Raw genomic sequence first — 25556 nt, 5'->3', positions numbered from 1 at the left:
ATCTTAAAGCTGCTATTTTAGGGGTTGTAAGTCCACTTAAAGCTGGCTGTCTCCAAATGAAACATTGCTCTGATTCTGAAGACGGGATAAAGCTTTCCACAGAAAATTTGGTGGAGGAAAAATAACACTATCTTTGGTTGGGAGAAAAAAAGGATAATGGCTTTAGATATTTATTAGTATTTTCTAAAATCTCTAAACTAGAATTCCAGTAAGTACTCAGTTTGATTACTCTGGCTGAGGCATCTGAAAGAAAACTACTAGACTTCAGCATTTACTGCTATATTCCCATTTCTGAACCAAACACACATTTAAGATTTATTTAGCCCTTCCCCTTGGGTGCAGGCATTCAATCCTGAAGGACAACTCTATTTGGGTTAGCATTGGAACCTCTGTTAAATTGCCATTTGTCACTGTTCAAGCCAACAGAAATCTTGCCAATGATGTGCTACAGCAGAATCAAGCCGTAGATTCTTTCATATTCTGTTAACATAAATGCTATCAATGCCTGTCTTCATACAATAGGCCATTTTATGTCACTACAAGCAAATAAACGCTAAAACAAATACCAAGTCATAAATACACACTCAGGTAATTGCGTCAACACACCTTACTGGTGGCCACATGCTATTTCAGAAAAACTATTAGAGAAAATACTAACATGACAGTATATGGCTCTTCAACTAAATCAGAGTCCCAAGAAACCTCTGTAAACTATTCCAAAAGTAATCATTTACATTACAGTAAAATGCTGTCCCTTCATCTAAACACTAATGAGCTTCTGGTAGCTTGCATAATTGTCAGACTTCTGACTCTCGTAAGACATCTCCACATGGCAAGGTCAGCTGGAGAGATTAACATCTAATCCATTAATCCACTAGTTTCATACCAATCCGTCGCGGAGGTCCTTATAGAAAAAGCCAGGCACAAAGTTCTACATCCTGAGGTTAATGTGCAGACTCCTTCTCTGAAGCCCATGTTCTCCTACTTAACAGAAACACAGTTCAACACTCCACATATTTTATGGAGTCCAGACTTTTCCTAAATGTGTAAAGTTAATATCAAAATAAACAGACAGAAGAGAATAGTGCATGAATCGTTAAAATTATTTTCTGCCTTTAAAAAAAAACCAACCCGCAATAACCAAAAGCCTTACATATTTTAGAATATGGAAATAACCTAGAAACAGCATTAATAGAACATTCTAGTAAGTCACGGTAGTGGCCTTGCTGGGAGTTTTTATTGTCTTTCATGAGAGCTGCCTTAAGTGTCTTTATTTACGTATTAGAATAAATAAGAAAATAAACTATTAAATAAATCCAGCATTAAAAATTAACAGCTTTTACTATGTATGGCCAAATATTAGACTGCAGAAAGTCAGGTACTCTCAACAGACATTCATTAACTAATGTAACAATAACCCACGTTATAAATTACATATTCATAAATGTCTGGCCCTTGAGTTACACACTGTTGGAGAAGTAACAAGAACAGACCCCTCCCGGACACTGCGGAGCCCAGCTATCTTAGCGACAGAAGAAGTGAAATGCATCAGATCAGCCTGTGCACCCACCGTATGCGATAAACCAAGGAACATACTCGTACACTCGTACTAGCTTGTGTCTATTTTGTCAGCTTAAGTGATGCACTTTCAAGTATTAAAACGGGCTTCCACTTGCATTTACATCTGTAGTACACAGCAGTCCTAATTTCAGTTATTTTTAGCCACTACTACAATAAAATGACAGAATTGACTCACAGAAGATTCATACATTGCTCTTTAAAGCATGTTTTCTTTCTTTTCGTTCTGATGAAGAATAGTTTTATGTTCATGATTTTAAAGCGTAAACTGAAAAATGAAACACGATTGCATAATGCCCTTTGCGCTGCTTTAACGCTAGGTGAATGTGAAGAACTTTGTGAAAGTCTGTGAGACTTCACACTAATTCATATCATAAATTACTGACAAACACAAACCAAATAATCCATTAACTCCTGTAAGACGTTGCAGTCTTTTTAGCATTTGGCATTATCTAGAAAGAACCGCCAAAGGCAGATTGTATAAACTGATTCACTCAAAGTTAGGGTAGAAGTAATGTTTTAAGTATAAACTTGACGCTGATAGTTTAGTATTTTTCACGATTTGCTGTGAAGAAATGTAAATTGATTATTAAGATCAGAAGCAGAAATCAATATATTAGAATGCTTAGATGCCAGAATGTGCCTTAGTGGGCTTTTTACCAATTAAATTTTATAGTACGTAATGTACTTTTAAATATTCTGTAATTTTTAAAGGATAACGATATATTTCTTAAAGTGCTACAACTATTTTAACAGGAAAAAAAGGTCTTATCTCTTTCTGCTTTCTCCTTTTCACTATTAATCACAGAATTGTTGAGGTTGGAAGGGACTTCTGGATATCGTCTAGTCCTAACTCCCTGGTTCAAACCAGGGCCAACTAGAGCAGGTTGCTCAGGGCTGTGGCCAGTTGGTTTTTGAGTATCTCCGAGGATGGAGACTCCACATCTCTGGGCAACCTGTTCCAGGGTTTGATCACTCTCACTTTAAAAAATTCTGTCTCATGTTTAAATGGAATTTCGTGTATTCTAGTTTGTGCCCCTTGCCTCTTCTCCTGTCACTGGGCACTACTGAGGAGGGTTTGCTCTGCCTTTCTCTCTCCGCCCATCAGGTATTTACAGACGTTCGTAAGATCTCTCCTGAGCTTTCTCTCCTCCACGCTTAAGTGTCCCAGCTCTCTCAGCTTCTCTTCCTCTGTCAGATGCTCCAATCCCTTAATCATCTTTGTGGCCCTTCACTGAGCTTGCTTCAGTACGTCCATGTCACTCTTTTACTGGGATGCCCATGACTGGGCACAGCATTGCAGATGCGGTCTCAACTGGTGCTGGGGAAAGATGTGCTGGCCAGAGTTCTTTCTCATGTATCCCAGGAGGCTGATGGCCAGTTTTGCCACATCCATCACCTTTCTAGGTGACTGAGGTGAGATCCTCCTCCACCAAGGTTGTCTTCCTTGCTCCAGATTTTCCCACTGGACTCTGGGATCTGTGATTGATGAGGTCAATCAGTAGATTGCCAGGGGGAAAAAAGAAAAAAAAAAAAAAAAAAGTAGTGAAGAAAGCATTGAGTATGTTGGCCTTTTCTGTGTCCATTGTCACCAAGCCCCTGCCCCATGTGGCAGTGGGCCCACATTTGTCCTAACTTCCCTTTTGCTGATGATACACCTACAGAAGCCCTTCTTGTTGCCCCTTCACATCTCTCGCTAGTTTCAGCTCCAGATAGGCTATGGCTTTTCTCATCCCATCCCTGCACACTTGGACAGTGTTTCTATATGCCACCAGGGTCACTTGTTCCCGCTGCCCCCTCTTGTATGCTTCCTTTTTGTATTTCAGTCAGGGGTTCCTTGTTCACCTATGCAGGCTTTCTGTCGCTCCTGCTTGACTTCCTGCTCAATGGGATGGACCATCCTTGAAAATCACCACCCCTCCCAGAACCCTCTCCTCTCCATGACCATATTCCATGGGATTTTTCCAAGCGAGTTCCTGAACAGGACAAAATCTGCTCTCCTGAAGTTCAGGATTGTGATCCTCCTATTTGTTCCCTCCACTCAGGATCCTGAATTTCACTGCCCCATGGTCACTGCAGGCAAAGCTGCCCCCAGCCTTCATGTTTCTGACCAGTTCTCCTTTGTTTGTACGTATCAGGTCCAGCAACAAGCCTTCCCCCTTGTCAGCTCCTCTACCAGCTGTGTCAAGGGGTTACCGATGCTCTCCAGAAACTCCCTTGCCTGCTTGCACTCTGCTGTGTTGCCCTTCCAGCACATTTCAGGGTGGTTCAAGTCTCCCTGTGAGACCAGGGCCCGCAAGCATAAGGCTTCTTCCAACTGCCTGAAGAATGTTGCGCGCTTCTTCCCGATCAGGTGGTCTGTAGTTGATACCCATCACAACATTGCCCGCCTTGGTCCCCCTTTTTAATCTTAGCTCATTAGGTCTCAGCTGGCTAATCTCCAGTCCTCACCCAAAACTTCATGTGTTCTTCCTGCTCTCCCCTTCTCACCATCCCAGCCTGTGCTTCCTAAAGGGCCTGCATCCACCCATTGAAGCACTCCAGTGATGTAAGATATCCCACTACATCTCCATGACTCCAATGACATAGCCCTGCAACTGCATGCAGGTCTTGAATTCCTTCCACGCTAAGCCAAGAATTGTTTTAAAGTCTGTTTAATTAGCATTTTTAAAATAACCCAGCAACACTCCTGCCCAAAAGAATAATCGCATACACAAAAGAACTCCTTCAACAACAAAAGAGGAGGAAAGGAAGAAACAGTCCTGTGTGTTTTATTGGTATCAAGGTACAGTACCGTTACAGCTGGCTAAATATGACCTTTTTTCTTTTTTTAAACCAAAATGCAACATATAAAAAGCCATATAAAAAAGCTGATTGGTCCGTTGGCTGTAAATACAAAACCTATTCACAAAAATTCTAAAAAAACAAGGCAGCTTGTTTTGGACATGTAACTACGTATAACTTCATATTTATGGCCCAGTTCACTGAAGATCATAAGAATAGTTTTGGTTTCTGTATTATAGCTACTTTCTGCACCAGGATCCAACACAAGGGTTGCTCTTGGGCTTATAAATTACCATAGGCAAAGATGCATGTGACTGACAAGATACAGGTCTCTTACTCTTCTTCACGGTAAGAACATTGTCTTCCTTTGGAGGAGGCACAAGTACAGGTTTCCAAGGAATGGGGTTACAATATGCTGGAGCTGGATATGAATTTCCATCAGCATACCCTAAAACATTTAGAAAATACACATAACTAAAAAGGAATATTTACACAAGCTCTACAATGCAAACATTTATAATAATCATCTGATAACAGAGACACAACACTGTCTTCAGAGGAAGACAGCATAGGCACATCACATAATTTAAATGATTCATAAGTAATAAAACTTCCATTTATTTTTTTTTACCAATAACTGGCATATTCTTAATCTCTATTTAAAATACCAATCAGGTCAAATGCTGTGTAACATTCAGAATGCTCTATCCTTTGTATACTTCAAAGGTGTAAATGTCAATGAATCGGCTACTCTGCATTATTTCAAAGCATTTATAAATAAATCTTCCTGTCACCACATATGCAAAGCTCACATATTTTTCAGTCTTTGCTTAACTGTTATTCTTCATTTTATTGAGAAGAAAAATACACTAACTATCCACATATTAATAACCTGCAATTAATAACCTAGGGCCCATAAAGCAATATAAGAAAATCTAAAATGCAACAGAAGGAACACGTTGCCCTATCAGTCATTTGCCTGTAGTGAAATTTCAGTGCATACATCATGCGGTTGAGTAACACAAAGTCTGCAATACATTCTAATGCATGAACACAACTAAGTAGAGAAATATTTTTCAAAAACCACTTAAACAAGTGATTGCAGCTGTGGGGAAGTAACGAAGGTCCAAAACAAAACACAAAAAGCAAAATGGATCACCATCTATAAACAGTTGTAAGCTAAAGAGCAAAGGGTGCTCCCGTGCTTTCCACATTTTCTTAAACCTTCAGAATTTAGGTCCTAAAATATTTTCTGTTGTGAATTCAAATAATAGCAATGATTTTAATTCTATGAAAAAATAAAGGCAAAAGTATATACATATGTTTTTAAAGAAAATTTAATTAAGCACTCGAATGTAAAATGCAATACTTTTTCTTACTGCTCTTCTGTTTTTGTACCATGTGAGATGACAAAAAAATACAAAAATAAAATAAGACTCACAAAACACCACACTGTCAACAGCATTCTCTTTAACACTTCCCTTTAAAACAAAAAGGGAATAGGATTACAGAAGCCAATAAGGTGTAATGCAGTTGTAAAGCTACATGAAAAGGAAACCTTAGCTCAGGTTGATTCCCATGTCTCCTTTTTCAGGCAGGACTTCTGTCAGCCTCTTCTTAATCTTCACATCTCAAAAAACCACCTCTTTTCTAAAGGGGATTCAGGGGCCATAAGGTGGCACACACCTTCTGTGACACAAATACTAACTTTACGAGCATGCTAATGTAACTGATTTGCTTCACAGGAATCACTAACTTGCTCCAGTGATTCCCATGCCTGGTAAGGAAAATGAGATCAAAATCAATTATAATTTGGTATGCTACATTATTCTCTCAAATAATACAATTTTCCTCCCAAAAAACACGAAGGGCTACAAAACACGCACAAAGGGTCTCAGAGTAAAAGCTTCTCTGACTTATACCAAAGGAGATATTCGTTCCCATGTGCCAAAATTAGATACTGGATGAAAATCCTAAACAGGTTACGTTTTACATTAAAGGATTAGAGGGAAGGAACCACGAACCCAAGTCACTACATATGTGTGGTAGAAGTACAAACCTGCAGACTTCCCACGTGGGAAGCCATAACCATTCAAAACAGGGCGTGGTTTATTTCTAGCATTATGTAGCCATTCCTTAAAGATCTTCTCCGATCTTGCTTTCTTCTCCTGTAGCTCAGCTTCCCTTTCTTTTTCTTTTTCCTAAAAATAAAAAAGATAGCTATAGACAAAGCCCTGTACAATATGTACAAAATGGTAAATAAGTCTTTTGCAGATTCCCGGACTGATGAATGCATTTCAAATATGTTTTTAAATACAAACACATTACAATAGAAAAGTTGCATTTTTTTTTGTCTGAAAAAAAAATTTAAAAAAAAATCAACCTTCGCACTAATCCAGTGTTTCTCTGAGAAAAAGCTCTCAGAAACTAAAGAATGCATGTGGTTTAAATCTGTCTGATGAGTTTTATTTTCTTGGTTTCAAGGTTCTTGTGGACCTTAGAGGCTGAGCAGAGACATGGAATCAGTCTGTTAAGCAGGAACAAAAACCCACCAGTACAGAATATTTAAGCATGTTTTAATTATATGGGAAATTTTGAAAGACTGCAAAATTAAGGTCATTAAGGCCTGCAAATTGATCTGGTACAGCTTACGGTATTTTAAAGTTAATCCAGAAAAATTATTATACGTACTTATGAAATTCTTACAAATGTGTTCTTTACTTTAAGAACAACTGCTGTAATTACAGGGGGAATATAGATAAATTCTTCTCACCACAATCCTCCCCCACACTTAGCTACAGCAGTAGTGTAGTACTCCTATAATATTACATATTATAGTGAAAAATTATACTGTAATGTTTATTAAATTACAATACAACCATCAGCTTTACAGGTAAGACATCTGGTCACACACTGCATAGTTTTCAGGCATCATCATTGCCAATATGTGCTATTTCAAAGGAATTCTGGATGATTCCTGCAAGCGTAGCCTTATTAGAGCATTTGTTCTAGTGAAGCAGAGGACCTCAAAGCCCATACTTTAGGAAGCTTACAATATGTAAGAGGTCTTTTGAAGCTTACTATAAAAATACAGAGGTGATTAATTAAGATGAAATAACATTAAAATTAGAACTCCTAGCATCAGATTGGTACAGACAGATTTTAATAAAAATGTTTTTAATTACAAATATGTGCAAGTATAATAGTAATATAATAGTGGTGCTGGGAGAAAAATGTGCATAATGCTCCCCTGTTTTCTGTCTGGGTCACCCTGCAACAGACTGAGTCACAAAGGTACACTGTGTGGTTTGTATTTCTCTTTCCCTTATCACATCGCAATTGCAGTGGGTTTGCAAAGGCTGTTAACAAAAATGCATGAATATGCATCTTCCTTTGCTGACCATACCTCAATGTCTTCAATGCACTGACATTACAACTTCTGAGAGTTTCTTTTCATGTACAACATTGCCATTTGATAAATTCTAATCAATTTAATCGACCAATGTATTTAATATAAGTTACAGGTTAGGTAACCCCATCCAAATAAACAATTAGTTGATTAATACCTTCTCTTTCTTCTTCTTTTCTGCCTCTTCAGCCCTCTTCTTCTTTAACCATTCTTTATACTTTACTTCGGCCTTTTCTTGTAACTGCATTTTTTCTAGTTCCCGTGTGGCTTTTTCTGCCATTTCTTTACTCAGCTTTCGTTCCCTTTCCCTTCTTTCCTACATGAAACAGATCAGAGAAACACAATAGAAACTTTTCAGTATATTTCAATGGGCAATTCTTTCAAGGGATAGTTAACTTTATTACATAATTACAAATACAATTATCATAACCCTGAAAAAAAATATCACATTACAAGCTCTTTGCAACCAGAACCCGTTCATTGCTAGGTTCCAGACAAAATAGTTTTAAACACATAAACTTGTCAGAAAACATGATAAAAATTTACTTTCATCACTCCTTATGCTATTATGTTTACTACTCTGTTTTATTTCTTCAGTAATTTTTTAAAAAACTTTCAGATACTTCTCAATATTTCTGGGAAATGTTGGTATGTTGCAATTCTTGACAACGGTGTGCTAGTTTTACTTTTCAGTGAATACAGAGCAAGCTCCAGTTCCACATGGAAGTCAAGAAAACTCTCCCCTTCGGAGAGTCACTGAGATATGCAGATTGTTCAACACATTTAAGCATAATTTGATATGAAAACAAGAAGTTCACGTGAGAATCCACTTCATGTTTTGTTATATTCTCTATGTTTTTTATATTCTTTAGTTTATTCGCATATGGAATTCTTCTGTGAATCAATCTACATACTTCTCTTCAAACGATGAAAGGGAAGACAGGAAAACATTCTAGGGTAGACAAAAAGTGGTAATTGAGTGCGAATTGAAATTGCTAACCTATGTAATTTGGAAGATACACTACACAGAGGTGTCATTCACTTCTACGTCTTTTTGGGGTGTGTGTGTATCTAACAGTACACAACAATATTTTGGGGACTATAAGCTAACAAGCACATATTGATGGCCTTTCCTTGATCTGGAGAGAGGGAGGTATTTTCATTTGAAGACTAACAATAGCTCTTCACTTTGCTTCCCTGTAACCTTTATGAAACGTCTGGCATTCTGCTGATTCAGGACTACTTCTGCTTAGCTGTGAAGGACCTGCATACACCCAGAGAGGCAAAAATCTTTATCAGACAAGCTGTGCACGTGACTTGGAGGAGAGGCAGAAGACTTGAGATCAAACAGTTTTCACTTCATAGAAAAGAACTGCTGAATAAAAATGCTGTTTTTCTTTTAAGAAATCTCTTTCTTGCATGCTCCCCTGCATGCTCCTCTTGAACAAAGGAGATGTGTAGTTTAGCAGGAATTTATGCTGACTCAGAATTACTACAGTTGGCAGTATGGATGCTGAAGGCCTACAACTACAACTGCAAAGTATAATGAACAGGGTCTGTCTTCTTTATGGAAAAGAGGAAAAACACACAAGAAAAGTAGGAATACACTTCCCTTCCCGTTTTACCTCTTATAAGCACAAAAAAGTCAGAAAGATAAAGCTCTGCCCTGCTCCCTGCCACGGGCCCCTCCCCTGCCTTTTTTCCAGATTTATTGCACTTTTGGAAAATCCAGTTATGCCTAAAGAAGCAGAAGCCATAATACTGGAGCTGGGGACCAGCACAATTCTCTCAGTCTGGTCTAAACTAGTTCAATCCTTGCCCTCCATACCAAAATTTACCAGTAATCCAATATAGTAGCATGATACAGAATAAAAACTTTAGCTTATATTGCCTTGCAAAACACTAATTCATTTCTGTCATTTATTGGATGAGATGACAAGGTGCAAAACCAGGGCCAATGAAGAGAAAATGCATTACTTTCAGGTTAAAATATTTGCCGTTTTTTTGGTAAGACACAGTACCGGATAATAAATGAACCCTCATCCAGACCACATGAAATCGTCTCAGTAAAGAAAACATTCTAAGCATAACCTTAGCTTACTCCAGGCACTCATTTTTTTCTGAGCATGTCATAATACTAAACTGCAGACTTCTTATCAGACGCAGCCAGTTTACAGAATTGCTTGAGCTAGCGTGCCCCGTTCTGTGTTTGCCAACACTAGAAGCATTACTACAATTTTAACATCGTCAGCTAAATTATGCATTAGCTGTGGGTTTTTTCCCCCCCTTTTACAAGCTATGCCTAATTAACTGTATTTACCATAATCTCTTGAGGTGGATGTTTCTTCACCTAAACCATGATGATACTCTTTCAGTACCGCTGTTTTGTTATACTCTTGTCCATTACTCTAATATGAAGATAAAAAGTTATTTGTGTACAAACTGATCAAAATTTCACAAAATAATTAACTATTATCTATATTTTCTCCTTGGTTTGTTTTTGTTGTTTGGTTTTTTTTTTAATTTCACTTCTAATACATTCTAGCAAACATCAGCTGAATCCGTTCTGCAGTGTAGGGGAAGTGGTCAGATAGGAATACACTCCAATTTCAACGTGTATTCTGCAATGTAAAACTCCATAGAACTACAAAATAATGGAAGTCTTATCAATATGATTTCACAACACTGTTTGTGAGGTCTGTTCATGTGACAAAATTATTATTTACAACAACAAAAGAATTTAATTCTGGAAAAAAAAAGAGTTGATATTCTGAAATGTTTTTATTCTAGTGAAGAATGGAAACAAGATCTTTCTTAACATGAAACAAACCCTTCCATGCTTAAATATGTTAAAAAGGAAAAAGAATCTATTTTTTGGCAAATTATGCAGATCCTAAGTACCACCTGCCTGAAAAACAAATAACCAATTGTCTAAGCTTCTTCTCCTTCCTTGTCTCAAATTCATCTTAAACTCTTTTATTCAGGGTTCCTCCGTCCCTTCATTACCAAATATTCCCCACCTGCATCTCTCGACAGCTCCTGTTTCCAGACAATGGTAGTCTGGTACACATAAAAAGCATTAACGTAGAAGAGAGATACATGCTAAAACTGTGAGTTGAAACCATTAGTGAAGAAGCCTTACAAAGATTTCAAATGTCTTGTTGTTTGCTGGCTTATCTGTATTGTACATGAAAGTAAGTTACAAAACTAGGGATCTTTCAAAGCTACAGTCTTTAGCTAAGGATCTTACCATACAGAAAATCAAGAAAATAAATATAGGACAAAAATGAAAAAATGGGCCCCGTCCACACCTAGTGGAATTGTTCAATAAGGGACAACAATTAGAAGCAGAAAATAAGACTAAAAATCTTTTTAAAGACTGCAATTAAATGGCAGGGAAGCTTCTTAAATTATGTATCTTTGATCACAATACTTCAGATGAGTTTAGCTACTATTCAGACCAACCCAAAGTTAAATTAGGTCCTATGTAAACAATAACATGCCATGCACACTACCAGGAAAGCCACAACTATTACTAAGTTTTACTTCCAGTGAGACATCCTTAAGATGGGGAGAGTCCCTGCAGAATTACAGACTTTGCAGCTGCCTAGAAATTATTCTGCAGACAAATCAGAAACGCTTCCTCTTTCTCTCACGCACAGAACAGCTTTTCGTTCATAAAGTTAGTGTACACCACATTCCCAGCTGCTTTCATAACCCGTTTCATGTCAAGCTCCTGTCACCCTGGCCTTCCCAGCTTCCCCCCATCCTCCTTACTCTCCCTTATACAAGTCTATCAAAAATGCTAGGAACGTGCATATTAATGTACATGCTCTTCAATTCTCCTTTCACTCTCCTTCCATGTACATATGGGGGGAGGGAAATGATATAATTTGTTTATGCTTGGTGTTGTCAGATTGGGTTTTAAGAATTCTCTTTGATCTTGTGTTCAAAACAGACATGATCTATTCACTAAACCACTAGTAAATTTACATACACTTTAAAATATGATTACAGGTATTACATAAATTAAGGTATTGATTGTAAAACATCCAATTACTCATTGCAAGAAAGGCTTGTTCTCCCGCCACCCCACCCAAGCACATTATTAAGGAGAAAGGATACAAATCTGCCCTGCGGGATCACTGCTCTGGGCTGTGATCCTATCAAGCCTCGGAACATAATGAAGCCTGGGCTAGGTCAGTACTTGGAAATCCCCCACCCAAAACAAATCCAGACGTCCCACAGAGCAGCGATGGTGACTCAGTAGGCAGCATGTGTCTCACTGAATCACTACCCAACCAATGTCTCAGCAGCAGAACTATGAACTTTTCAAGAAAAATCAGACCTACGTCTACAAGAAGAATCGTCAAAGGAATTCAAAATTTGAAGAAGGATCCCGCTTTCTTCCTGACAGAAGGTAGAAATATTAAATAATTTTCCAGGCAGAACACAGCCCAATTCCCATCGAAACAGAGACATAATATCCACCTGGAAGAAAATTAACAAAATATGTATTTCTGCATTTTCATATCAATTATTAAATGAGAAGCTGGAAAGGGTAAAATGCAGAGCTGCTTTCTGTTCTGCATTTTCTATGTAGAGTGTCACCAAATAGAAATATTTCCAGAAATTACTGTTGTGGTTTATATCTTTAAGATACTTCTCCCAGCAATCACCATTTTCTGGTCTGCACAATGTGACATTTTTCTTTTCACAGATAACTGATGGTTCTATTTCACAGCTGTTCGCTCTAACATCTTAGCTACCATATTCTAGCATTGTTTTACGCTGACCGATGGAGAAATATAGCAAAAGTCCACAATTGCCAACATCAGAACATACATCCAGATTTCCTCACTTATCCTCCTAATAATCCTGAACATCAATTGCATTTAACAGCCTCAGAAATCTGGGGTTTTTGGCCAATTGTTATTATCTTTTCAATTTAGCCCTATTACACAGCTCAGTCACCAAGGCCTAGCCCACAGAGCTACTTCTTTAATCTCTGCAGAATTGGCATGTGAAAAGAAGAAGAGGCTAGAAAAAAGGTCAGTGAATCAACACTGAGATGCAGTTGTTTACTGACAGGCAGGTTTACGAGGATTTACTGCTCAAGCTCACACAAAGTCAACGCAGACCCCGCTGCAGTCTAGGAACTGAAGAATTGTAAAATAGTTACATACATGGATCTTCCTCCCAAATTGTGTTCTTTTCGTGTAGATACTCAATATATGTGACAAAGCAGAAAATCTTAGTGTACTTGGTCCCTGAACACTCTTGGGCTCTTCAGAAGAACGCAGACTCCCAAATGCTGCTGAAATACACGAGCACTCATATTTTAAATCATCTGCCACCTTGAACTCCTCCTCCACAAGTCTATCTAAAACTCATTCTAACACTAACCATGAGAAATCAGTTCATTCTACTTACAGAAATCTAAAGGTAACTCTGGACACAATTGAGATTCAGGTACAACCAAAAATTATACACAGGGCACTGTCCGTGCATGACCTCACAGAAGAGTTTTGCGTAAAGACACGTCAACACTGTGTTGTAGATATGTAAAGACAGACTTGGGCATCTAAACGTAAAATTTTAATTCTTAAATGATGTTGGTTCTCAAAGTTGGAAGGTATTTGTGCTAGATATTTAAGCTTCCCTCATAAATACATTTCTTGAAAGGGTTTGGTCTTGAAAAAGGTGAACATCTCAGCATCTCTTTCAAGTCTAAACTGTCAGCAAAAACCATAGCACATCAGGCTCTACACAAAACATAGCTGCAACCACAGCTTTGACTCAGAACAATAGTTCAGCTGTTAGAACATTAACCTAGGACAGGGAAGATCCGGATTTCATTACCTCTCTGCCTGAGGGGATTCAAACTAAAATGTCCCACTGTGGGGAGAAGACTCCATCTAACCAGACTGCAGGCTGGGATGACAGGATTCTCCACCCCTTCTGCTGAAGCAGTACCACTCCTCACAAAATAATTAACAATTTGTTGGATGAAAGAAAGAGAGCATGAGTGAGCATGACTTTTTAACTTGAAAGTCGTGCTCACGCTGCCAAACAATCTGTGTTCTATATTAGCAATGGTGGGATAAAATATGCATTAAACAAAGTCTTTGGAGTGAGAGTTGGAGTCTAAGTCTTTCTTCTGGAGGAATCATAGAATGGTTTGGGTTGGAAGGGACCTTGAAGATCATCCAGTTCCAACCCCCCTGCCCTGGGCAGGGACACCTCCCACCAGACCAGGTCACTCAAGGCCCCATCCAGTCTGGCCTTGAACACCTCCAGGGATGGGGCATCCACAGCTTCTCTGGGCAACCTGGGCCAGGGGCTCACCACCCTCACAGGAAAGAATTTCTTCCTGATATCTAATCTAAATCTCCCCTCTTTCAGTTTAAAACCATTACCCCTCACCCTATCGCTGCACTCCCTCGTTAAGAGTCCCTCCCCATCTCTCTCGAAAGCCCCATGCGGCACACCAAGAAAAGGAAGTCTGCTCCAAGAACAACGTCATTCATTATCTTACAGTGTGTTGGTTCTAGGCTTTCATATTTCTTACTGCTTTTTGCTTCTTATAAAAGGTATCAGCCAATAACAAAGTAAATAGGAACAAAATTTTCAATGAAAAAGCATCAAAACCGAATTTCCCCATCCTGTACCTGTTTTCCATTAAAATTATATTTTTTGGTAAGTAACAGGGGCTTACTGAAAGAAAAAACGAACAACAAAAAAAAGCTGAGCAAAGTCCTATGACTGACGCATGCTTTGCTCATACTTTTAGGAAAAAATAAAAAGTAATGCCTTATTCTCTATTCAACAATGCAGAAAGTATTTGAAATGCTCCAGTCAAATTAACATTGGTATTAGAATAGTTTTTCCAATGTAAAGTATGCTTACAGCTTTGCTAGATATCACATTAATATAGCATATATTAATTAATATAGCATAAAGTATTATATGCTTTATAAGAAAAGGATGTTAACAACATGAGTTTCAGAATTACAGTTATTCTTCCATTCAAGCATTCTGTTTTTGAGATTTCAGTTATTGTTGCAAATATACGTATTACATATATGTACTGCTTTTTGCTTGGGATGGAGTTAATTTTCTTCATAGCAGCTCCTGTGGTGCTCTCCTTTGCATTTGTAACCAAAATAGCGTTGATAACACAACAGTGGTTTAGTTATTGCTGAGCAGCGCTCACAGAGCTTCAAGGCCTTTTCTGCTTCTCACTCTGCCCTGACAGCAAGTGGGTGAGGGCTGCACAAGAAGCTGGGAGGGGACACAGCCGGGAGAGCTGGCCCCCACTGACCAAAGGGATAACCCCTGCCATACGACGCACTGCGCAGCAATAAAAGCTGGGGGAAGGAAGAGGGAGCGGGGAGACATTAGGAGTTGGGGAGTCTGTCTTCCCAAGTAACCGTTACGGGAAATTGCTTTCCTGGAAAAGGCTAAACACCTGTCTGCCGGTGGGAAGTAGTGAATTAATTCCTTATTTTGCTTTCCTTGTGCAGGCAGCTTTCACTTTACCTATTGAACTGTCTTTATCTCAGCTCACAAGTTTTCTCACTTTTAACCTTCCAATTCTCTCCCCCATCCCACTGCGGGGGAGCGGGTGAGTGGCTGCACGGGGCTCAGCTGACTACCGGGGCTAACCCACAACAATATACAATATAAATATTTATATGTACAAACAGAAAAATCACATTGGGTTCAATTGATTTTCTTCTGGAATCAAAAGCATGTTTGGAGATATTTTAGAGTTAAAATATTTTGATTGATATTCTTGTGACTTGTTAAAAATAGAGCTCTGTTACAACTAAAACAAAACAAATCAAATAGACAAGTTACTGTTTGCCCACAAATGACTCAACATTAGGAGAGAGAGAAAGTAAGACTAATTTTGTCCAGCAGGGATCTTGTATCTTACTGAAAATTGTAAAGACATTAGTAGAACCAGCATAGTGCCTGACAGTTGGTTTTATAAAGCTTTTAATTCCTAATGAGCTGCAAAATTTTGCCATATTTGCATAAGCATATTTCACAGCTTAGGATGTTCTTTGATAGCTTGTATTTCAATATATTACTTCTAGTTCATTTACAACCTTTAAAATCACAAAAGCTATTTACACAGAAGAATATTAAATGGTTATGATTCCTTTATTTTCAAAAATAGTTTATGCAAAATGATTGGAAGCATAAAAAAAAAAAACTTCACAGCATGTAGTTTTACATATATATTAAACAATAAAAAAATGAAACTGCCATGAACAAAAATAGTGTTCAAGCTTTTCTTCCTAACCTGACCCTTAAGGACTTTATTTAACAGTCACAGCATCACAACTGACATTGCTATGCAACAAAATGCTAGATAACTGGCTTGGCATACAGAACAGCAGCAGAATTCTTCTATATACATATACAACCATTCTACTTCTGATATACATGTACCTCACATTCACAGTATGAAGATTTTTCCAGCAGTGTCTCCTGGTGCTGGATGCTCAAGATGAAGGAAGAAGTTTCATGTACGCTCAACCATCCCTTAACGCCCTTCATCAGTCCAGTATTGAGCAATGAGAAAGGATACAGACTTGTGGAGATCACAGAGGTAACATCCCTGAAAGTACTGCCTCCTCTCAAGGAAAGCATTTTCTGCAGCCTACACACAGGGGCTCAGAATCAGTAACCGGATGTGAAAAAGGTAAGCACTTAATACATATTTCAGTGAAGAGTACTCTGAGTTTTGCCTCAAGGAGCACCTTTTGATGCTTCTAGGAGGAAATGAAGTGGGTTTTCACAAATATGAGACGTCATAGCAAATGTCAGTGCTCACAAATCTAACCCCAAACTTCATCTGAAATCTTCACTCAGTTTTAAACACCTTCTTACTTAGTTACTGAATTGACATATTTATCCTTCAGTCTGCGTCCAGATCCACAGATAATCTTGTACAAACTTGAAGTGGCAAGGTCTATGCAGCACAAATGTTAATATCCTAAAGACAGCTAGGCTTTTAAGTTCAGTTTGTTCTTGATTTGAGTGTGGTTTACAGAAAAGACTAGCCAATGAATCATCTGATTTAAAGGAAAATCAGATTACTTTTGGTAAAAGCTTGGGACATGGCCTAAGGATGACCTTATCCTTCCAAAATATGATAAAGTCCAGACACAAATATGTTTTTTCCCCTGTCCTCTGGGCTGCTGTGATTACCATAAAAGAGACCTCCCATTCCCATTGACAACAGAAAAGAAGTTGTTAATCAGTAAATCCACAAAGACAAAGATCTTTGGAAGACCCAAACAGACAGAAGTTTACAGAAGCTGAAGGCAGGGGGGGCAGGGAGGACAGAGGGAGGAGGAGAGAGAATGAGAACTTTCACTGTTTTGAACTGTGAACAATTTTAACAGGCAGCCCAAACTCTTTCATGCCAATGAATAGTTACAGACACCTATAATTTAATTTGCATTTTAGAAGAGGAAAATGGCATTGTTTGTGCTGAACAATAAATCTTCTGCTTTTTGCTGTGTACTTTAATAAGGGAGGACCCTTTCTACACCATAATAAATGCCTAGAGCAGGATTGGTTTTGAGGCAGGTTTATGCCAATCTTCCAGTCAGCATTGAGACTGAGAGTAATTAGGTTAGATCCAAACACAGGTTATTCTAGTGGTTCTAGACTGAATCTGAAGAAGGAATTCTGAAATGGTGAAGACAAATGTATGAGGTCTAGATACCTAGCCCAGCTAGTGCCATTGTGACATTTTTAATCAGTTTTCATCTGATTTCAATCAGAATCAGAAGTACAGGACGGTAAGCAACTACAGACTGTAAAACAATGAACGCGTATGCCCACAAACTACCAGGGGCTGAACAAGCCCAAGCCTCCTAAACATTCCCATTTTTGCACCCAGTACACATGCTTGCTTCGTGTGACACAGAGCTGTACAGCGCCCCATTGAGATCAGGATTCTGTCTGCTTCTGACCCTCGACTTAGGCACCCTCTCAAAAACTTCAAAAATTTTTTGATCCCTCTCAGAAATGGCTTTTTGGATGAAGGAATTCCCAACTGCTAACTGTGGTCTACTGAGAATTTCCTGAATCTGGCCTCACACCTCAATTATCCCTCTAAATTCTACCATACTATTTGCCTGTCCACAATGGTACTTAACTAATTCCTTCTTCTGGCTCTACTTGGGGTACAAGACACTGCAGACAGTTAAGATGTACACTCTACCCAAAATGTTTGGGCACTGAACCTAGGAAGTCAGAAAGAGTAGGGTATACTGAAGACCAGAACCCCAGCTATAATTAGCAGAAGGCTACTGCACAAGATGTAGGCCAATTGTCAGTTGTCTGGCTACTCAGAAAGCAAATCTCTCTATATCTTATGGAAAAAAAAAAAAGAAATCAGTCTTGGAAAAATATTTAACTGTGCTGGCGTGGTTTTATAATTTTCAACTGAAAAAAGCCATTCATTCAACAAACTAAAAACATGGTTGTCCAAACAGTCTAAGTAAATTTTACATAGGTTTACTTAAGCATGGTATGTGCTAAATATTTGCAACCAAAGCAATATTTACCTCTTCTCTTTTTTTTTGGACCCATTCCTTGTGCTTCTCTTCAGCTATCCTTTTCCTCCTTTCACATTCTTGCTTCTGCTTCATCTTCTCAAGCTGTTTATTCATTTCCTAATTAAAGAAAAAGTATACATCTTAAATCTGTGGTGACCATCTACATCAGTACACTCAATAATGGAAATAGTGCTGAAGTTAAAGCAATGTAAGCATTACATTTTGAAATTTTTCCTTCATTAAGATTTTCAAAAAGAGAGATGACAGTGAACACAGAAATATTATGAAATATAATCAATGCAAATGTATAATTTTTAGCATATGAACTGGAAATATGTATTTTAATTAGGCTTTGGAAACAATTCAACATAACAAATCACTCCTCAGCTTATTTAAAAGCCCTTTCAGTCAGTAGAATCTTAATTTGCAGCAGTATTTTTCTACAATTCTTAAAATTTACATGGTGTACTCTGCTGCATTCAGGAAGGCATCAAAAGCTAAATGAAATATTACCCACCTGTGATGTTTAGTACCAGAACTAAAAGAACCTTAGGGCTTAAGCGAAAGTTTATTTAAAGCCAAAATTATTCCAGATTTTAGCGAACTTTGAAACAAGAGCTTTCTTTTGAAGATGAGAGAAGACATTCTGAAGTATTTTACCTTTATAGGACATACAGTATACATGCAATCACTTATATCTCTCCAAGCAAATTAATCGATAAAGAAAAAACATGACTAAGATGACAATTTGAGATGCCTAGCTTCTCTAACAGTAATATTAGCACAGAGTGCTATTTTTCAATGAAAACTCATACCTTCAAACATAGACGGAATTACTTCCACCAAACTGATTTTTTGGTCCCTACACTGAATTTAGTAAGGCATCACAAAAAATAGGAGCCTACAGAGAGTTCAAAGAAAACACAACACAGTTTGAAAATATAGTTGTTGCTGTATTGAGGCAAAGTTACAGCAACTAACACCTCCTTTGAGTTCTGAGACATCTGTATTGCAAGGATCCTGGTTTCTGTAAAAGGTGATGGCACTGTAAGTACCTTAGAAGACCCCCATCCGCTGTCCACTCCAAATGTTTATCCACATTTCCCACATTCAGGGCAGACTTGGTGCTGCTGTCAGCAAAAGATCTGGGACTTCACAGTTGTTTCTTAGGATACCAGTTTAGAATACTTCTTATATGCAAATGTAGTAATCCATTTTTAAATCACAATCACATACTTTGTTCTCTTCTGGCATCTTACAAAAAGGTTGATTGTGTTTTTTCCCCTCATATAAGCTACTTGAGTTGCCTACGTTGCAGTTTAACATCTAATGTTTTCAAAACCTATTTACCTATTCCACCGATTTCTACACAGCTTTAAGTAATGCTTGTCCTATGACTGCTCCTAATATATATTTGAGAGACATCTTCTAGATTACATTTAGTACTGTATAAATGCTATTGTGTGATACACAGTAAATTGCTTTGGTTCCTCATCAAAACCACATGAGAAGTCCAGACACAAACCACATTTTCTACACGACACCAGAAATTACTTTGGCTCATTTTTTGTTCTTAAAAATCAAAACAGGGAGAGACAATTACCAAACTGGAATCTAAAGAGGAAGTCATGAAATGTGTGGTGAATATTAATGGATCAGAACATATTCCTCAAGTTTAACAAACTATTTTGGTGTTATGCTGACCTCTAGAAGACTGTTCCAGAACCTTCCAGTGGTGCATGTTTTATAAACAGCATGAGGTAGCCCACATAAACCAGCCATATGTTATATTCACTTTACAGATAAAGTGAATCACAGAAAGGTTAGGACATTGCTCATGGTCAAATATTAAATCAGCAGCTAAAGTGAGAAATGATCTAACTTTGATGCCATTTTTCTAGCCACTACCCAATACCTCCAATTTGATTTTAAACAACAGTATCATTTAATCAACTTCAACTACAAACATATTAATCAAGGACAGATACAGCGCTCTCACTTAATTCTGCCCCAGCATTCGAGAACTGTTCATTTACAAGGGAGCAAAAGATGGAAGGAGGGAAAAAAATGCTGGGACAGGAAAACCTATCCTGGGAAAGGACTCCAAACTGTTGTATAATTACACACTGAGACGGTAACAACACTGTCCCTCATATCTAACCAGGCAGCTTGGCATACTTGCACCCAGCACACGCCCTGTCGTGTTTACTACCTACATGCAGGCTATGTACTCATGATGAAAATCAAGGTACCAATTATATAAATATGTTTTAACCCTTTCAACTCAAACCATTATCTGACAGTTGGATAAGCAAAATATTATACAGCACCATTTCAATGAAACATAACATTTAGCAAAAGAGGATGCATGTAGCATGAATCATTTCAGCACTGTCAAACACAAACACTGTGGAGGCCCAATACACCAAAAAATAATGGATAAAACTGCTTGTGTTTCTGCAATCAAAAGAAAAAAAAATACTGTATTTTGGCGCTTGCTATCTTCTATTAGACTTAACGTCAAGCTAATGGGATGTATTCACCTCTGCAGCTCTAGCTTGTAAGCGGGCACGTAGCTCCTTCTCTTTGCCAATGAACCATTCTTCCCACGGTGAAAGATTATCTTTCAAAGGTGACTCTTTTTTTCCCCCTGCTATTTCAGAGTCTTCAGCCTTCCTGAATTAAAAATGAGAAATGTAGAAGAATATTAGCTGTAATATATTTGATTGAAAAATTAAGCAGTGCTACCACCTTGAAAAATGACATTTAGGGTATGCTGTGACAATGACGACATTATTTTTCTACTTGATGAGTAATCTCTGGATAAATGTCATGGCATTTATAGTGCACCTCTGAACATCCCCTCTACGTTCTACTTATTAAATAATAGCTTGTTAGTGATTCCCCACCCCCCGCTTCCTCCCTGGTTCCAAACTGTGGAACAGATTCAGGCATTACCTTCTACGAACTAAACAAAAACTAATATCAGAAACATCAAAGTGTCACCTTCTTTCTCACATATGGAAACCAAGGGAAATCAGAGATTTAACGTTAACATCCTGTCCTTGGTCACAGAGAGGCTCCATGTATCAAGTGGCCTTTAGCATGAGCAAAGGATTATCAAGAATACTTTTTTTCTTCTTTCAAGTCCTACAGAACTGGATTCATGATATCAAGCAACCTCAACACACTAAACCCATTCACGCCAATAGGTAAAGTTTTCCACCCTAAAAAGCTTTCACAGGAAACATACTTAAGAAATATGGCTTGCATACAATACTTGATGATATTATAAAAGGTTGTATTAAACTTTTAATAGGATACCTTGCATAACTCACTCATAACTTCTTTACTCATGAATAATACAGCAATCCTAGCCCCAGGCCAGAAATATCTTTTATAAGATTCTATACATGTACTACCTCATAAGTAAGACAATATATTAGGCTCTAAGTCAACGAAAATTGAAAACATGCCAATAGATTTCTTTACAAGATTTCTTCTATCCTATACAGAATTTTTTCTTAACAATACAACAGTGAAACTAGACTTCACTTTACTATTTTATATGGGTGTATGGGCTCTGGAAATACACACTTCACTACAGTAATTCCGTTTGCTGAAACCAAGCTACAGAAGAGGCATCCAAACAAAGAAAAAAAATCTTTAAAAGAATTCTTAAAAGAAATAATCTTTTAAGCATCCATATAAAAGTATTACATGTTCACAGGGAGCAGCAATACTGTTACAAAACATTTTATGTCCCAGTAATCTTTAGAATGTATTTCTGTGATACAAAGCATTTGGAGACAATGTCAGTGCTCAGGAGTTTTGTCCTACTCTTCTCCATTGTTGTTACCCACATGTGTGTACGCAAACATGACCGTTTGCTGGTCAGGTCATGACATGTCCAGGGGAATCGATTCACGCTGAAACTAAACTGGAAAAGGGTTGTTTTCCCCACACAGAATCAGCCCCCAGCCCTCTTTATACCATGCTGCAGGAGAGACGTAGTACAACAGAACCGAGAGGACACCCTGACACAGAGAACACGTGGACAGAAGCAGCACAGGCCAAGCACGCCCAAGCCCAGCATTGTCGAACACATCCTGCTGCACCCGAGGGCTTCTATGCTACAGCACTAACACAGAGCAAAAATTTAAGAGTCAGTTTTTAAACAGGTATGTATAATAAGGGATGCAACTTAAGAATGCATAATAGCACATTTTGTTAGAAAATAACTCTCTGAAAGTTTATTAAAGATAAGGATAAAAGCATTATGCGTTCAAATTGAGGAAACCAACACAACTTTGTCCAGACTTGACATTTTGGGAGGGATACTTCCTCAATACATTCTTTTGCTTCTGCGTGATTTGCATTATGGCACTTTATACTAGAATAATGCTGACATATTAGACCAACCTGAGAAAAAGTACTCGTGGAAGGAACGAATTAAGGAAAATAATATTTACTGTGTGTTTTCTTCTATCAGTAATTATGAAGTTCAAGCTGTTAACTTCTCAAAAAAATAATTCACAGTGATAAATTAAAAACACTGTATAGAAGTGAAAAATAACAAAAAATGAAGTTTAAACAGAGGAAAACACAAGCTGAATACGGAGAGCTGTTAGGAGAAACATTTCCCCTCTTCTGCAAGTACTGTGTCTAAAACTCTCAGATTGCACCGAGCACAGACAGGAACCCAGCCCTTCTGAGCGTGCATCCCAGCCACTGGTCGCACTCTCCCTGGCACGCTGATGATGTATTTTGAGACACGCAGACCTTGAATTTCATGACACCATTTTCTGAAATGCTAGCATGTTCACAGCTATGACCTTCCTTGGAATAATTACAGTAACAGGCTTCTTAAAAGACTATATTCTCAAAAGCACATTTGTTTTTAAATAAGTATCTTGAATTAGGTACACTTGGCATTGGAACTGAAGTCTGATTAACAGAAAACACTGTGATTATCATTTATCATATATTCACTTAAGTCACGCCATCAAACATAACACTGATCCATAATGAAAGTATGAAAATGCCTAACACCATTTCACAAGGCCTTGTTTTCAGCTTTTCTCTTTTGTAAATATTGTATTTCCCACGTTAAATGTCTGCCTCCGGCTAATTTTCTGTGTAGTTTTAAGAGGACAACAACAACAAAAAGACTCTTTGAGAGAGTGTGCGCATAAGCGGCGGGGATAGTGGCTGCGTAAGAAGTGTTTTTTATTATTATACATTTGAGATCTTGGCAGTTATACACGGAAGCTGCTATATGAACATTCGGCAGACACTTATTACAACACGGCAGCAGCATTTATTCAGATGCAGTGTCTGCATGAGTGAAGCATAAATTAATGCTTGCAGAGTTTAATGAGATTGTTCTAACTCAGGCCCTAAGAGAGGTCGTCTTCAGTTGCATCTTACCACTGCTAGGGAATACTGCAGCAACAGGACCCAAAATTGTGAGCCGTTTCAAGTAGCATCTCAAGCTGCAAAGACATGTAGTAGTTTGAACTGAGCGCTACAGAACTTCAAGGTATGTGAACAAAATTGCTTATTGGGAAGGAATAAAAGAAGAGGTAACGAAAGACCTGAAACATGAGGGACCCTAAACAGGCTAATACACCCTTTTGACTCCGAAGCTTCCACTTCTGACTACGTTTGAATACTTTTGCTGGACTTTCAGCACCTTTCTCAATAAATGCTTGTAGGACCAGCGTGGTCCATATCCCTTCCCTGCTCTCCATGGCAGTTTGAGCCCCGTGGAGCTCAGCTGTCCTTCCCTTACCCCACTGGCACTTTTATCTCCATTCAGCCTTGCTAACTACGTCCACCATCAGCTACTGCACAGATCTGTAGTTTCCATTGCAAAGGTTGTATTACAGAAGGCGAAAGGCACTCCCTGCTCTTCCCCTTTCTATTTTAAAGGGAGGAATAAGGATTATTTATTCTCCTGTCAAGCAGAGGAGATCCCGAGGGAAAGAGGACCTATTATGTTTGCATATAATTAAAAGGGAATGAAATTAAGGAAACAAGAACTGAGCAATGCACACACACGAAAACTGACTCTGGATACAGCTATATACACTAGGCAGAACAGCCGTTTAGTGTTTGAGAACATTTAAAAGGATGACAGGAATGGCTGCACCTTTTCAGCTTGCAAAGACACGGAGGCCCTGCTCAACAGTTTATAGAATTTTTACAAAACCCATGAAAATACTCAACTGCCCGTAGAAAAGACTGCCGTAACCTGCCACTTCCCAAGAGATCATAAAAAGGGAGCGAGGTGCCTAAAGCGCTTATCTATGCAAACCGGTTCGTATTTATGTGAAACGATCTTCCGTCCCCAATAGAGGCCTCCAGCGGAGGGAGGCGAGTAGAGGCGCCCGGCTCCTCACGCAAGGGGCGGCCCCGAGCTCCCTGCTCCAACCCGGGCCCAGACCCAGGGGTTACCTACGGCCTCGCCGGCTCCGGGAGCCCGCCGCCCGCTCCTGCTCCTGCTCCTCCTCGCTCGGGGAGAGCGGGGAGCTGCCGGAGGGGCTGAGGGGCTCCTCGCCCTCCGAGCTGGCGGAGGACGGCGAGCTGAGGCGAGCGACCCTCCTCCTCCTGCGGCGGGTGCGGGCGCCGCTGCTCATGGCACCTGAGGGAGAGTGCGGCGGTTACCGGCGGTTAACGGCCGCCGCCCGCCCCTCACTCACCACAGCGCAGGCGGCGCGGCCCGGCCCGCGCTCCCGGCGGCCCCTGCGGCTTCCCCCCGCCGCCGCCGCCGCCATGGCAACCGGGACACCGCGCCTGCGTCCCGCTGAGGGAGGAGCGGGGCCTCGCCGGGCATATGCCCCGCCGCCTTCCTGAGGCGAACATCGGGAGGAGGCTCCGGGAACGTATTGCGTCGGACCCGGTGGGTCCCGGTTTTGTGGTGAGCGGTGAAGGCCTCCCGTGAGGGGGAAGGAGGGGAGGGACGGCAGCAGGCCCTGCAGCCGCCTGCCTGGCCCTCGTCATCTCCACCGACACCACAAACGCTTGAGTCCTAATTTATATGAACTCTTTACAGCTATTCTTTCTTACTTAATAACATTTTTGCACATTTACCAGTTCAATAAGCAGGCGTCAGCAACCTTATCCGCAGATGATGATTCCACTACATCAGAAGAAGGTAGCTTAGGCATTTTCTAACAGCCAAGTCAAAGTTTGTA

General features: G+C 39.2%; 1 protein-coding gene across 3 annotated transcripts; it reads right to left on the bottom strand.

The window, feature by feature from the left end:
- Positions 1–4335: 4335 nt before the first annotated feature.
- On the bottom strand, positions 4336–25105 carry CCDC34 (coiled-coil domain containing 34). Of its 3 annotated transcripts, none has more exons than XM_074582468.1 (6): positions 25062–25105; positions 20901–21033; positions 18367–18474; positions 7929–8087; positions 6422–6563; positions 4336–4810 (listed from the first exon to the last, which is right to left on the bottom strand). In XM_074582468.1, exons 3-6 carry the CDS (start codon positions 18469–18471, stop codon positions 4602–4604), a joined length of 615 nt encoding a protein of 204 aa, XP_074438569.1. In that variant the 5' UTR covers positions 18472–18474; positions 20901–21033; positions 25062–25105; the 3' UTR covers positions 4336–4601. The 3 variants fall into 3 exon arrangements, with proteins under 3 accessions (XP_074438569.1, XP_074438568.1, XP_074438570.1); XM_074582467.1 differs by having other exon boundaries at positions 24817–25103; XM_074582469.1 differs by lacking the exon at positions 25062–25105 and adding an exon at positions 24821–25031.
- Positions 25106–25556: the final 451 nt, after the last annotated feature.

This window comes from Larus michahellis, chromosome 4, assembly GCF_964199755.1.
Source record: "Larus michahellis chromosome 4, bLarMic1.1, whole genome shotgun sequence".
NCBI lineage: Eukaryota > Metazoa > Chordata > Aves > Charadriiformes > Laridae > Larus > Larus michahellis.
The sequence above is the reverse complement of the archived record's forward strand: the minus strand, read 5'-3'. Positions and strand labels throughout refer to the sequence as shown.

Coding starts and splice junctions, on each gene's coding strand:
- CCDC34 (XM_074582467.1), bottom strand. CDS start 24,998: ATGAGCAGCGGCGCCCGCACCCGCCGCAGGAGGAGGAGGGTCGCTCGC. Junction 18,475..20,900: donor TACAAGCTAGAGCTGCAGAG/GTGAATACATCC, acceptor TTCTTTAATTAG/GAAATGAATAAACAGCTTGA. Junction 6,564..7,928: donor AAAAGAAGAAGAAAGAGAAG/GTATTAATCAAC, acceptor TTTTATTTTTAG/GAAAAAGAAAAAGAAAGGGA.